Source organism: Notechis scutatus, chromosome 3 (genome assembly GCF_049901735.1).
Source record: "Notechis scutatus isolate UNSWTSFEM ecotype Mainland chromosome 3, rNotScu1.2, whole genome shotgun sequence".
In the NCBI taxonomy this organism is placed as follows: domain Eukaryota; kingdom Metazoa; phylum Chordata; class Lepidosauria; order Squamata; family Elapidae; genus Notechis; species Notechis scutatus.
This window is the reverse complement of record NC_142011.1, coordinates 124597502-124612007: the sequence shown is the minus strand read 5'-3', so window position 1 is coordinate 124612007 and position 14506 is coordinate 124597502. Positions and strand designations below refer to the sequence as shown.

Genomic DNA, 14506 nt, shown 5'->3' with positions numbered 1-14506 from the left:
AGTTAAACATAATGTAATACTTTTATCAATTTCTTTTATTAAGTAGTTTTGTGTAAAGTATTTTGACATATAGAATAAGATAGTATTCAGACTTGCTTGAAAAATTGTGAATGGGTAGAACATGTCTCATGTATATGTTTAATTAATGTACTAAATTTCTACAAAAGTATTCTTGACATTAGCTTCAGTTATTGAAGTGTGTAGTCATGGATATGTAATTTTTTATTGCGACATTTATTATAACATTTTATATCAGTTATTCATGTAGCATAAGTGCCAAGACACAGGCTGGATTTTTTTTTTTTTTTGTAAATGTTGATGGGGTGGGAAACGCCTCTCTATTATCCTGTTCAAGTGTGCTGGAGTTTTTTTCCCCCCCCAACAAATTACAGGGTTCCATTTCATCTTTGTGAGATGTTTTCATTCCAGCAAATGAGCTCATGTGAGCATTTTGGTATTAATATGTTATTAAATATCCATATAATATTACATATAAACATCAACATGATTAGATAGTTTTGTGTCAGACCCTACCATGGGTCCCATTGTTTGGAGTCAACACAACAAAGAGAAGTGGTGGGTGAGATGTTTACCCCATCCAATCCATCAATCCAAACAGTACAAAAATTGCTTTTTACTATGGACGTGAAAATCATTTCATTAGTTCAGGAACAATATTGAGATGCATTCAAGAATAACAAAGGGGATTGGCTAAATCTACCTATTGGTATACATGATGTAAAAATGGAGGTCCTAATATAGAGATGCCCTGTAGATCCCAAAATAACATATTTTATACATATCATGACAAGGTATGAAAAAGTAATTCTTTGGCAAGGTTTCAAATTCAGTCTCTGCCATCTTTATATTTCACTGGGAGAATTCTCCTACTGAAACAATGGTTAATCATTTCTAGTTCCTGTCCACAATGCCGCGTTATAGACACTAATAGTCTCAATCAATACACTGCATAGTCTTATTTAAATGAAATGTGAATCTGTAACATTTCCCAACAGTAACAACTTAACAGTTTTATTTTAATTAGAGGATAGTTTTATTTAAAGGATAGTTTTATTTGAAATCTCACCTATTTACATTAAATTCTTTCCCGATTGTTTTATGTATTCATGTTTTAAGAATGGTATATATTCATTAAATATATGCTAAATTAATTTGCCTTAATTTATTTTTCATATTTCTAAACCACCAATCTTCCTCAAAGAAGGACTCTGGGCAGCATTCAATATAACTTTTATTTTTACCATTCTGTTTTTCAGGTGATAATGAGAAATTGTAATTTTTTTAAAAAAAATTAAGCCACCTCTCTTAATCACTGAGCTTATAGGACACAACAAATAAATTAAAATAAAATTTTAATTATATAAAAATTGTACTTTTTGCTATAAATAGGGAGTAAATGACTAGGGATGACAAATATAGAATAAACAGGTTTTTCCAAATTGATCTCAATGTAGGCAAGTGACACTATTCTTAGAGTCTACTGTTGTAAATACATTTGTGTAGTCTTATGAACAAGACAAGATCTAAAAACTCAAGAAGGCTGGGAGCCATCATGCCTCCTCAGGTTTGTCATCTGAGATTGGGAAGCCAGAAAGCTATACCACCTCAGACAGTTGTGACACTTGCATTGAGCAAATGTTGCCAGAGTGAAGTTTTAGGGCGTGTTGTAACATTCTTGTGGAGACCTACAAGATTTTGTGAAGTCTCAGTCTGGTCCAGCCTAGTTAGGAGATCAGATGGGAATACAGGATATGACTATATTAAATGAAATAATGGAATGAATTAAATAGCTGAACCTTGATGATGACTGTGATATGTATATATTTACGTGCCCTTATGTGATGCCCTAGTTTCTGTAGAAAACAGTGAACATTTGAAGATTCACATATGAATGTTCAGGTAGTGTTTTTGTGCAGTATCTCTTCATTCTGATTTTAGAAGAAATGTCAATTCTTTGCTTCCTTCCTTTTAGGAGTCCTCTGGAATCTATCTTCTTGTGATGCACTGAAAATGCCAATTATCCAGGATGCTCTAGCAGTGTTGACCAATGCAGTGATCATTCCTCATTCTGGATGGGAAAATTCCCCCCTTCAGGATGACCACAAAATTCAACTTCATTCATCACAGGTGCTGCGCAATGCCACTGGGTGCCTAAGGTGAGCTCTGATAGCTAAACTGCTTGACACTCCCTTCTATTTTCTTAATGCCGTAGAATTTAAAATAGTTATTTAGGCATCATAAGAAACACAACAATAGTATGACATTTTTATTACAAAATTCTTCCATTCCTCCCATTATTTATAGAGATGGGAACAGCTGGAGGTGTGTTCTGTTCAGCCAATCAGAACATGGCCAACCCCCCAACCAATCAGAACACAGCCAAACCCCCAACCAATGAGAACACACCCCCACCCAATCAGAACACAGCCAAGCCCCCACCCAATCAAGTCACACCCCAACTAGCAGTTAAAAGGAAGAAGCAGCTGCAAGCTCACATCACTCTGAGAAGCACAGAGCTGAAGACAGAAGCCTGAAGATGAACCCGAATAACCAAAGATCCACATACAAATACCCTGAGAACCTCAGAATATATATATATATATATATATATATATATATATATATATATATATATATATATATATATATATATATATATATATATATATATATATATATATATATATGTTTCGTTGGTATTTTCCCACGTCATTGTAGTTCTTTAAAGTTGTAGCACGTTAGCAGAATCTCATCTGCCATCATCAGGCTTCGTCAGATGAGATTCTGTCAGATGAGATTCTGCTGAAACGTTGCTACAACTTTAAAAGAACTACAATGACGTGGAAATACCCGAACCAAGCCGAACACCATACATGTAATACCGAAAACTTAAGAAAACATATATATATATATATATATATATATATATATATATATATATATATATATATATATATATATATATATATATATATATATATATATGTAGCCCTTACTTAATAGTGGTAATTGGCAATGGAATTTCCATTGCTAAACAACGCAATTGTAAAATGCAATATCACATGACCACACTGCTTAGCGATGGACATCCTGGCACTTCTGGCTGCCATGTGCAACTTCCTTCTGGCTTCCCCATTGACTTTGTTTGCAGGAAGTTAGCAAAGAAGGAAGCCGAGTGTGCCTGGATCACAATCACATGACTATGGGGACACTGACTGGGGACACATGTTCAGTACCATTGTAAATTTGAACAGTCATTGAATCAGTGTTATTAAGCAAGGACCACTTGTATTCTCAACAGTCTTCTGCATTGGGAATATATAACTTGTAAGATATAAAAACTCTGCTGATCAGCCATCAGGGATTTCATAATCCTTATTTTCTGCTATCTGCCTGGAGTTCTAAAGATATATGAAGTATCAAATTGATCAAAAGCTCTTACTGATCTAAACTGCAGGGTTATCTATATCATGTTGATCAAACTACTATTTATTTCTTTGTATGCTTTATAAACAAGTGAAATGGCCTTCGAAGTTTTTTTTTCAGAATAGCTTATAGCATTTACGTGTTATCTATATCCCACCTTCCCCTATAGAAGATCAAATGAACATATACTGTATCATATTCTCTCTATCACAGTATCAATCCTGTGAGGTATCAAGAGGTATGGTAATTGGTGTTGCTATAAAGTAGGTTTAGCTATATTTCCTTTTCTTTTCCTATCTCATGCTTTCCTCCCTTTCTGGACTCTGCATAACTTTGCTTACCCTGAAAGGGAGTTTATCATGTTATGTATGTATGTATTACTATTCAGAATTTCAATATAGGTTAGAGGACAAATGACAATATTAAACTAACCTGATGAGATAAATCAGTGGTCATGGTTGTTGTTTTTTACCATTTGACTGTAGCAAAGTAGTGAATATAGGACCACATTTTGGTTACTGCTATAAAAATATTAACACAGTAATAAATTTTATAAACTTAAAAGCATGTACTTTCTAAACATATTTATTTATTCATCACATTTATACAGCTGCCCATCTTACAGTCAACTCTGGGTGGCATACAACAAAGTGAAAAACGAAATATATTGCTTTGGAAATTTAGAGTGCAATCCAAAAAGCCTGTGGAATAGCAATGTACAACTTGGTTTGTTTGTTTATTGTTCACAGAATAGAAGTCTTACTCTGCATGACAATTTCTGAAATTCTGAATTTGTGTAATGTCTGTAGAGAACTGGTTAGCAATTTGTGATGTGCAAGGATGCCATTTTTCAAAAAACCTTGCCAGCGAAAACACCACTGAACCATTTAATGGAGCACTTTACATTATGGCTTTAGGCTGTCATCTTTAAAAGACGGTACCTGCAATATTCTTATAGATATTCCACAGACGTTGCTCAGAAAGACTTGGGGGCATAAAATTTCAATTGATTTGAGTTGTAGCTTCTATATAGTATATCAAAAGCCAGCTGCCTTTAGTTTGGCTAACAGTGACTTTTGACAGGCAAACCTTTTGCTAAATTATACCATATCTCCACTCTATGTACATGTATTCATGCTCACTGCATGATTTTGGCTCTTCAGGGTTACACTGCAATTCAGGAATTATTTCTGGAAATAATGCAAATTTATGTAGCAATAATAAATAATCTAGAACTTTTCCTATTTTGCTTTCTACAAGTGAAATTGTGAGGGAGGTAAGAATTATTTGGTGGTTTCTTTAAAATGATCTTCAAAAAGCCTGGAGATCCATAATAACCCATTTATCTTTGAGCTTGAGCAACTCACTGACATCTCCATTAGCATATCTTTTGTTTTGCTCTATTTCTGGAGAAAGTGGTCTTAATGATGTGCAGCTTCTGAGAACTGGAACACTTGATGCGGAAGCTTTTTGGGATACTTAAAACAAAAGGAAGAGGAAAGCATTCATAGCAAGGTTTCTATAACTTTTTGCCACCCCTTAAAAATAGCTTTGCTTAAGCTCTGGGGTGGGCTTAGATTAGGGGACACTCTGATTCACTGCCCAACTGCCTTTCTCATAAGGACACAGTGGGAAAATTTTAAACGCTGCAGACCCAAGCTGGATCCACCTCATTTTTAGATCCAATCTGTTTTTCATTTTTTTCCACCATACAAAATTTGGTCTCATTCTGTTCAGGTTTTGGAGACTTGTCCAACTGACAGACAGACAGGCAAAGTCTTGAACCATCTTATCTTTTTTCTTCTGATATTTCATTGGGTTGGGAAAAAATGAAATTCTCTTCAAAGTTCTTTATCAGTGTTTTTAAAGGTTTTCCTGGGTGTTTTCAGACCTTAAGACTCTTTATCTACTTTCCCATTTCAGAAATTTTTCCTTAAAAAGCTATTGTATTTTAAAGTAGTAGTTATAGCATGATTCCCATCTCCTAGTGAAAATAGTAGCAGGTTTATACAAATAACTGCTTCAGTGATAGATTAATCAATTAATATCTAGAAGTAGTTTAATAAGAATATGTCAAGTTATAATGAAATATGACTTGTATATGACTGTATAAAGGTAATTGTCGCAAAATATGCTATTATTGCTGTCTTCCTTTTTTAATGTGTGTGTCTGTGTGTGTCTGTGTGTGTGAATGGTGTGAGCCAATCCAACCCCGTAGCACTGTTATAATTAATGATTGAATAGATTTAATATGTTTTAATGAAAGAAAAAAAAAGACTGGCCTAGATATAAAAATGAGTAGGAGTAAAAATAAAACAGAGTAGCCTTGACTGAAAAGAATATTATTTGATTGGAGAACCAAATTTAAATATATATATACTGTATAAATGTATATATTTTAAAATATAGGGACCCACTATCAGCGTTTCAAGTAATGCATCCATTGAAAGCAGAACTCCAAGGCATGTATATTCTTCAACGAATAATTTGTTGGATGCATCATATTGACACAACTGGCAAAAACCAACCCTGAATGTTCCTGTGGTTTTCACTTAATTTAAAAAGTATAAGTTCTCACTAGGTCATCACTCATATTGTCCAATAGTAGTGCTAGCAGGTTGCCTGGTTACTCCACTCCTCCTCTTCTCAGCCACCTGTTGGAATGATCTTGGTTCCCACAAGAAAAGTTTTTATTTTGATGGCCAAGCCGAGCTATCTAAAATTCCCCCCACCCTTTACACTGCCCTTTGCTTTATGGCAGACTTGAAGCCTAAAAGATTGCCTCAGCCAGGCTCACTTCAGGGTTGACACTCTAAAAAACTATAGAGAGTTTTTCTCTAAAACTGTAAAATTTATTGCAATATGTAAGTGCTGCTATGGTGGAGAATACTGTATATGTCATTCAGGATTGGAGTTTTGGGTTGTTCATGGAGAAGTAAAACCTTTTGGTAAATTATGGAATACCGCCTGCCCAGTATGTGATTAGGTGGCCGATGGTATTTGATGTTTATATTTTCTGCAGATTAAGATGTTGTTACTTGGCTTCCATTATACAAATATAGTGCTTTATTTTGCTTATCTGACTTTTGGTTAACAGTTGTATAACCAAGAGGAAAACAGCACTGATCACAACAACATTCCCTTTCTATCAGTGGTCCCAACTGTTCTGGCTTTGCGGACCATTGGCAACAGCAGTGGAGAGGGGATAATTCCATGCAAGCAGCAGGTGCACACCCATGCCACTTGCACAAATGGAGCTTTGCGTGCATGTGTGTTCGCCTGCCGCTTGTGCAGGTGGAGCTGCAGATGTGTGCTTGCCTGCTGCTTGTACAGCCCAGTTTCCCTGGGACCCCTGCTCTATATCACACACCTGGTAACCAACATCTGGATAAAACAGTATTGGATCAGCATAACCAAATAATGACATGGCAATCACATATTACTGTACATAACACACAACACCACAACCTGCCCAATTACATACAGGGCTAGTAGAAAGGCACTATATGTATCCCAATCCACAATTAATCAGTAAACCTTGGTTCTTCAAGTTCATAGCACTGACAGTGCTTTCAAGGGATGTAGTGATATATCTGCAAATGAAAAAAATAATAATTTTAAGAATTCCTACAACCCACTATACATATTGTATAGTGAATGCCAAAGCATACAGTTTTGAATGTCTGTTTTGCATAATAGCTAAGAGTGCAATTCTGTGAATCTTTTAATGCCCCACTGTTAGCTATGGAGGCAATATTCTGGGATGATTGAAAAGTAGGGCAAGGGTATGACTACTGTATCTTATTTCTGCTGCAAAGGTCTGGATAGGCTCTATATGCAGACCATAGAAACAAATACTGGACCATGTAAAAATTCTATCCTGTAACAATTTTACATGATTGCTTTTCTTTTGAAATAAACAATGTTCTATATAATACCATGCTAGATATGTTTAGCTTAGTTGTCATTTTAGATGATGTTTTCATTCTTTTGCAGTAGTCTGTAGACAAATGTGATTTTATTTAAATTAGGGCATATCTGTAAGAATTATATGTCGTTATTATAAAACCTGGGCTTAAAATATAAATGATTTTTTAACAATTTTAAATTTCAATGGCATGGTGAACATTCCTAGCAATCAAGAGGTGACATCAGCCTTTTCTACAAAACTTCCATGAGCTGTGTTAGAAGTCTGCCTAAGGGCCATAACTGTATAATTTTGCTTTAGTATACATTTAACTCTTTTAATTATTTACTTTAGGACTGGCAGGACTTGGAACAGTTATACTTTACACTGTATATAAGAATTGGTTGTTCTTTTGCTCTCACTTCAATTCTGAACTGCATTAATGAACAGCTTCTATTTGAATAGGAGAGAAATTGTTCATTTGAGCAATTTTGTCCCTTGTGCAAATGATAGACATAGGTATTAACATTATGAAACATTATGTTATCCAATATTATTTCAAAGGGGGCAATCAAATAGTTGAATCATTAGTAGTCTTACTTACAGTTTACATATTGGAAAATGTATTACTTCCAGAAAATATATATTTTAAGTCATCTATTTCAGTATTGTCATTGCAAGAGTCCACTAAATAGATATAAAACATTAAAACCATTCTAAACATTTTTAAATAACAACATTAATATATTAGGTATTCCCAAACTGATTAAAGACTTCTAAAGATACAATAAATAGCAATGATATAATAGATAGCATTAAGGATTAAAAGTTTTCAAGAAATTTAAATATTTTTTTAAATAAGGTACATAGAATCAGAAAGCATACAAATGCTGGATAACCTTATCACTGCTAAAGAAATTTTGTTAGGTGAAATCTGTGGATTTTCTTTAAATACATCTTGTAAAAGTAAGTGTTGAACTATTGAAGTTCTGTTCATTTTTGGAATATTTAAAATGTAGCAATTATTAATAATAGAGAAATATTAAAATAATCTAAAATTAAGAAAAATATAGAGCAATGGATGATAAAACATCTTACATAAAGCAAGATCTGAGTGAAGGATATTATTAAACAATGTTTTAGACATTGCTCTTTTAAGAAAGAATGCAAACTTTGAATTATTAATGTATACTTTGAAAGAAGGTGTTATCTGCTACTATGTACATAATTATTTTAAAATTTGAATAATTCATTAACCAGTATCAGAAAAATGGGAAGCAAATTTGTGTAAAAAAGAATGTTGGAAATATATTTAGAAGCATATACAGGAAATATGACTTAGCAGTCTATTTTAATGAATTAGTTTGCTGATGGCTTCTGACTCCACAAAGATAAACATTATCTTGGAGGAAATGACTAATATTCATCATTTTATAATATCATATATAGCATATTCATGTATGATGCATGAATACATGTGTGATTTTAAATGAAATCAAATACACTCTATGTCATTGTGTATCAATCATATACTATTGTAGTTTTATTTTTGTTAAAGAGATGAATTATGACTAAGAATTGATTTCATACTTATTAATAGGTCTTATTAATGAGGGGAAAATCTATTTCTTTTTGTTTGTTAAATGAAACAATAGAACTTAGAATATGGGATGTTGAAAAATATAGTAAGACTCAAGGGGGCAGAAACAATAGTTTCCACCTGTTTCTTACTTTGATCGTAGACTGATATAGTATCAGGCTATTTGCTTGAGACTATCTGAGAACTGCTGGAAAATAAATCTGCTCTGAAAGTAAAGTTCATTTGTCCTTGCTCAGGAAGCTACAATTAAGCTCAGACTTGAGAACTGGATCTATTCCACTTCAGAGCTTGACAATTTGTTCACGTTATTTGAAGGCACAGCATGTAGGTTTGGGAATGTACTAACTAGCCACTCCTAATTCCTGTTCACAACATGGTCACTGTGACATAGATCAAGAGCTGTTAAGGATTGGGGTCTTGAAAAATGGAAGGGTTCCCATAGTGATAGGCAAAGCACAACACTGCTGGTTAGGCAATTTGAAACCAAGAATTATAGAGCCATCTGTAACAATAAATGTCAGTGTTGATGATAAATCATGCTACTTACAAGAACAGTTTATTTGAGACAACTGTCATATCATTGATCTTCAAAATTGATTTGGACCATTTGACTGCCCAAGCATGACCTCCTTGCCTAGCCACACACTAAGTAGAATAGGATGACTATCCTAGGTAGGAAAATACCAGTCTTCAATCAATGGTACTGTTTTAATTTTGATCCAAAATGAAAGTTATTGAGTAGCTTACGTTCTATATTAGACATTAATTTAATGCAGGGATCCCCAACCTTTCGACGCCGCGGCCTGGTTCCGGCGTCAGCTGGGCGCCGCGCCCGGTTCCGGCGTCAGCTGGCGCCGCCATCTTTTTGACGAAAAATCACTTCCGGTGGCGTCACGAGTGATTTTTCGTCAAAAAAGCGGCGCCAGCGCTTCTGGTGAGCTTTTTCGGGTAGAAATGGCTTTCTACCCGGAAAAGCTCACCAACGCTACGCCGCCATCTTTTTGACGAAAAATTGCTTTTTTACCAAAAAGATGGCGGCGCCCAGCAACCAGCGGCCCGGTAAGGCTTGTTCCAGCGGCCGTACCGGTCCGCGGACCGGCGGTTGGGGACCCTGATTTAATGGAAATGTAAGGACGATTTTCTGAAGAAATGAAATCTGTTCAAGATTTCAAGAGGTTGTTTGAACACTAAAACTAGGTAAATAAGTTCTTTTAATTATCGCTATAGTGTCTTATTGTGCTTCCAATTTTGTATTGTCTACAGTCTCTTGTGCTCTGTAATGCTTTAACATGCATTAAACAAAATATTTTCAAATAGTTAATGCTTATTTTCCACTTTTATAGTACATTTTAAATTACATGCTGTGTGTAATTTGCTTGATTGAGTCTTTTCAGCCATTTCTATATGTGTTCTTTCTGTGCCCTATTCTTTTTCATTTCTTGGGTTTTTCTACTTCTCAACCCATTTTTCGAACCATTTCTTTTGTAAAATATTTTGGTTGCTTCACTTTGCTTTAGGAGGTAGCTGTTCTTCTATTCCCTATCTTTTCCATGATATGCAGAAGAACAACTTGATAAGAAGGATAGTAAGGAGATAGGAAATTCATTTCAGGAATTAAAATTCAGCATGTTTAGAAATTCAAGATATTTATTTCACAAAGTTTTTAATTGTTTCTTGATGTTAGTATTCTGTTTAATGTATTTTTAAATTTTATTATTTTTAAATTTTATTATTTGTTTACTCATCAGAGTATAAAGGTGAGGTAAATATAAAAAAAACATGGCTTGATAAGCATTCTTCTACCTGCTACACTACAGAAGTGCTAAAACTATAGTGACTGGATCCTTGATAATTTCAGAACGAAAAGTATAGCTGAATAAATTAAAATTAACTAATTTTATGAATCATTTGACTGTAAGATCAAGAATGCAGAACCATATTCAAGTTACATTATGTATATTCAAGGAAATCAATAACTAACAGTTTTAAAATGTGTGATATTTTGTTGGTATGGTCAGAAAAAGTAATGTTACATAGACAATACAGTATTCTTGCAAGAACCTCAATAAAAAAACCAACAAGCCACTATTATATTCTGATGTTGAAAATCCCAACAAACAATTTAGCACTGTTATTTTAATTTCAGTAGATTTGAGATACGTTTCCATTTGTGTTTAAATATATTATATTCCTGATTGATTTACAAATTTTAAAGTGCTAACTTGAACTTTAAAATAATTATATAATGTTAAACTAATTAACAGAAAGTAAAAATACATATAATAGTATTAACAAAATAAAATTCTAAAATTAATATTGCAAAGGCTTTGACCAGATTCTGGGAAGGCTGTTTCCTTGCGCTTTTATTAGGGGGGTAAAAAGAATTCAAATTTTGACAAACAACACAATAACAATTGGTTGCTACAAATCAAGTGTAGATTTCTTCTTTCAATATTATATGTGTATGATAATTTTTAGCTATCCATATGCCTGAAAATACATTTGGGACATAGCTAAGAATAACATATGCTTCTTATGGTAATTACATATGGTAATTGATCCTGAATCATATTATCAATCCTATCATTATTTGCCCAAATAGCGGCAATAATAGTAGATCAAAGGATGTAAAATAACATTCCAACTCCTGAGTAGCATATTGAATACCAAGTTACAGCCAATGCAATTAAGCATAGATTTTATGCAGCTGAAACATTTTTGTTGCTATTAACCTCATTTCAAGATCCAAGATTCAAGATTTCATGTTTAAAGCAACTGTCCATTAATTTACTAGGAAAGAATATTAAAAATTAATATTCCTGAGGTTGTGTTAATTACTAATGCCAATTTCATCAACTTCCTTTAGGAAGGTGAATGGCTTAAAAGCCCATATTCATTTTATTGCTCTGAAATCTTCAATCAATATGAAACTTCAAAAGCAGCAACAGCATTTTCAACCAAACAATCCAAATGTGTAAATTAAATATACTACCAAGAATCATTATGAGACATTTGTTTTTTTTTAATTTTACAAAAATAATAAAAAATGATTTCCTCAAAAGTAAATTGATTTGAAGTAATGTGGGAGGCCCAGTTTACTCAAGAAACCCCAACATCTCAGATTTGGATGCTATTTTTAAAATGGCTTTTAGATTTTTATGGGTAAATTTGTCCAAATAATACCAGTGATAGTATTTTCTGTGTAGATATTGTAGCATTAATAAAAATGGATCCCTACACTAATTCACATTCTAATACTTGCCACAACTTCAGTGGGATCAGGTAACAACTCTTGAGTTACTAAAGTACAGTTGAATTCTGAAGTGGTGAAGCTAAACCGCATGTCCAGCAATAAGTCTTCTAAGATAAATAATTGTAGCTTGCTCATTAAAAGTCTCACAGAATGCCCTTAGCAAAAAAAAAAAAAATTATTATTCAGCACTTGTAAAATCATTTAAAATGTAGTGCTGGAATAAATGGGAAGGTATCTCAATTCAATTCAATTTATTTGCTATCAAAGACCAGTGCAGATAATAATAATAATAAAAAAGACAGAGTTAAAATACATTTGTAAAATAACCTAAGTAGCATCTAATGTGTAAATCCACAATGCAGCCTATATCAAATTATAATGTAAACAGTAAATATCTAAAATTAAAACAAAGTAAAATTATTAATACGAGTGAAGTAGTAATATCTAAAATTTAAATGAATTATAGTTACAGGAATGTATTGCAAGTTATTGAACCATCAATATTTTGGGCTGTTGTACAAACTTAGCTACATGCACTTTAATAAAGAGTATTTCATTTATAAGCAACATCTGGGCATCAGCCGAATCTAGGCAACCAGAATATCTACTAGTCAGAGAAAGTATAAATCTGATTCAGATGCCTCCATAAAGGGAGCAACATTCTGTAGTTTCTGCCTCTCTGGAATCACAGAGGCAAAGTCTTTCAACCAATGGACCCTTTTTACATTTACCATCCAGTACTGCATTACAACTTTCTCTATGGCAATTGACATGGCTTAAGAAGGAAAGATTTGGCATATCTTCCATACTGCCATCCAGGCAGATAACATACAAACCCTCTCCAACCAAATGTAATCATTTGCTTCTGGTTCCAATATGCAATGGGCATAGCAAATAAATGGTTATCAGGATGAAAATGGTAGGACATGTCAGACAGTGCCAATACCCATCTGACAACAGCACCATTATAACCAGAAATCAAACTTTCTTGCAGATTAGGTTTTATTCATAATATGTTAATATAAAATAATACATGTTGGGTAACTGAAAATAACACAAAATTCAAAGGTTTGAAATTCTTAATGCAAAACCTTTTAAATCTCAATATTTTTCTCACTACGTCTACAAGGTGCAGTTGTTTCATTGTAAAAGGCAAAAATATATAGTAGCTAATTTTTATTTTATTTTTTTACAGAAAGCAATTAATTTAGACGTAAGGGTTATAAAGATTTTTAATCAGAAACGACATCTTACTTCCATAAAGTTACTTTTGTTAATTTTTAAATTTTGTCAGATTCACAATGTTCTAATATTATTAGAATTTCAAAGAGTTTTGGAAAGGAGCATGTTGAACTAGTTCAAAAATTAGACCACAAATGTTTTGGGATTGCAGTATGTAGAAGTCTGAAGCTATTTGTATTGTGAATGAAGTTGCTTCAAAGAGACCGATGTTAATGAGTTTTTACAAAATAAAAATAAAATTGAGCAAAGAATCAACATTGTTATTTGCTTCCAGGAATGTCAGCTCTGCTGGAGAAGAAGCTCGGAGAAGAATGAGAGAATGTGACGGACTTACTGATGCATTGCTTTATGTGATTCAGTCTGCTCTAGGAAGCAGTGAAATTGATAGCAAGGTTTGTTTAGTTTTTCTACCCTAGATTTATATATTTATTTATTTATTTATTTATTTGCTTATTTATTTTTGCACTTTCAATCTCACAATTACTAAAGGTGGGTTTCTACCATTTTGAATCAGGAAAAACATGAGCATTTTATTGTCACCCATGAAATATGCTTAGTTTCAAAAACCAAATAATAACTCCCAAACTCTTCCCAAAATGAAACAAATCTTGGCTCCTGCCCTTTTTGCTAAATAGCTCCAACTATTGCAGAAATTGTACCAAAAAAAGGTGATTCCCAGCTACTCAAGGCTTATTTTCCATGCTTTATACTTATAGAATTGTAAGGCATGCAAAATGGGTTTTCTTATGTAATGGTAATGGCTAGATTGAGATACTTAATAAAGTCTTGCACTGCTTCATATGCATTCATTAATTCATCTGTCAGAGTCACTTCAACACTGAGATCAGCAGCATATAAATGTAATAAATAAATAAAACATTTTCTCAAATTCACTTTAGAAAGGTGGAAGGTGGAAATGATAGTAATTGTATTCAATGCATCTAGAAGACATAGATTAAGACAGATGATCATTCTTCCTCCTGCAATTTGTTCAGCAATAAATGGAAGCATAGTGTAGTCCAGGGATGTGGAAATTCACTGAGGGCTACATCAGGAT

General features: G+C 33.4%; 1 protein-coding gene across 17 annotated transcripts in view; it reads left to right on the top strand.

The window, feature by feature from the left end:
• The window catches only part of CTNND2 (catenin delta 2), a 492160-nt gene that overhangs the window by 388009 nt on the left and 89645 nt on the right, over positions 1-14506 (top strand). For all 17 annotated transcript variants that reach the window (XR_015748772.1, XM_087961146.1, XM_087961145.1 and 14 more), the window contains 2 exons: positions 1994-2177; positions 13724-13841. Coding sequence is in view for 16 of the 17 variants with exons in the window: in XM_087961146.1 (XP_087817272.1) it covers positions 1994-2177; positions 13724-13841 (302 nt within the window). In the remaining variant the exon portion in view is untranslated. The remainder of the gene's footprint in view (positions 1-1993; positions 2178-13723; positions 13842-14506) is intronic.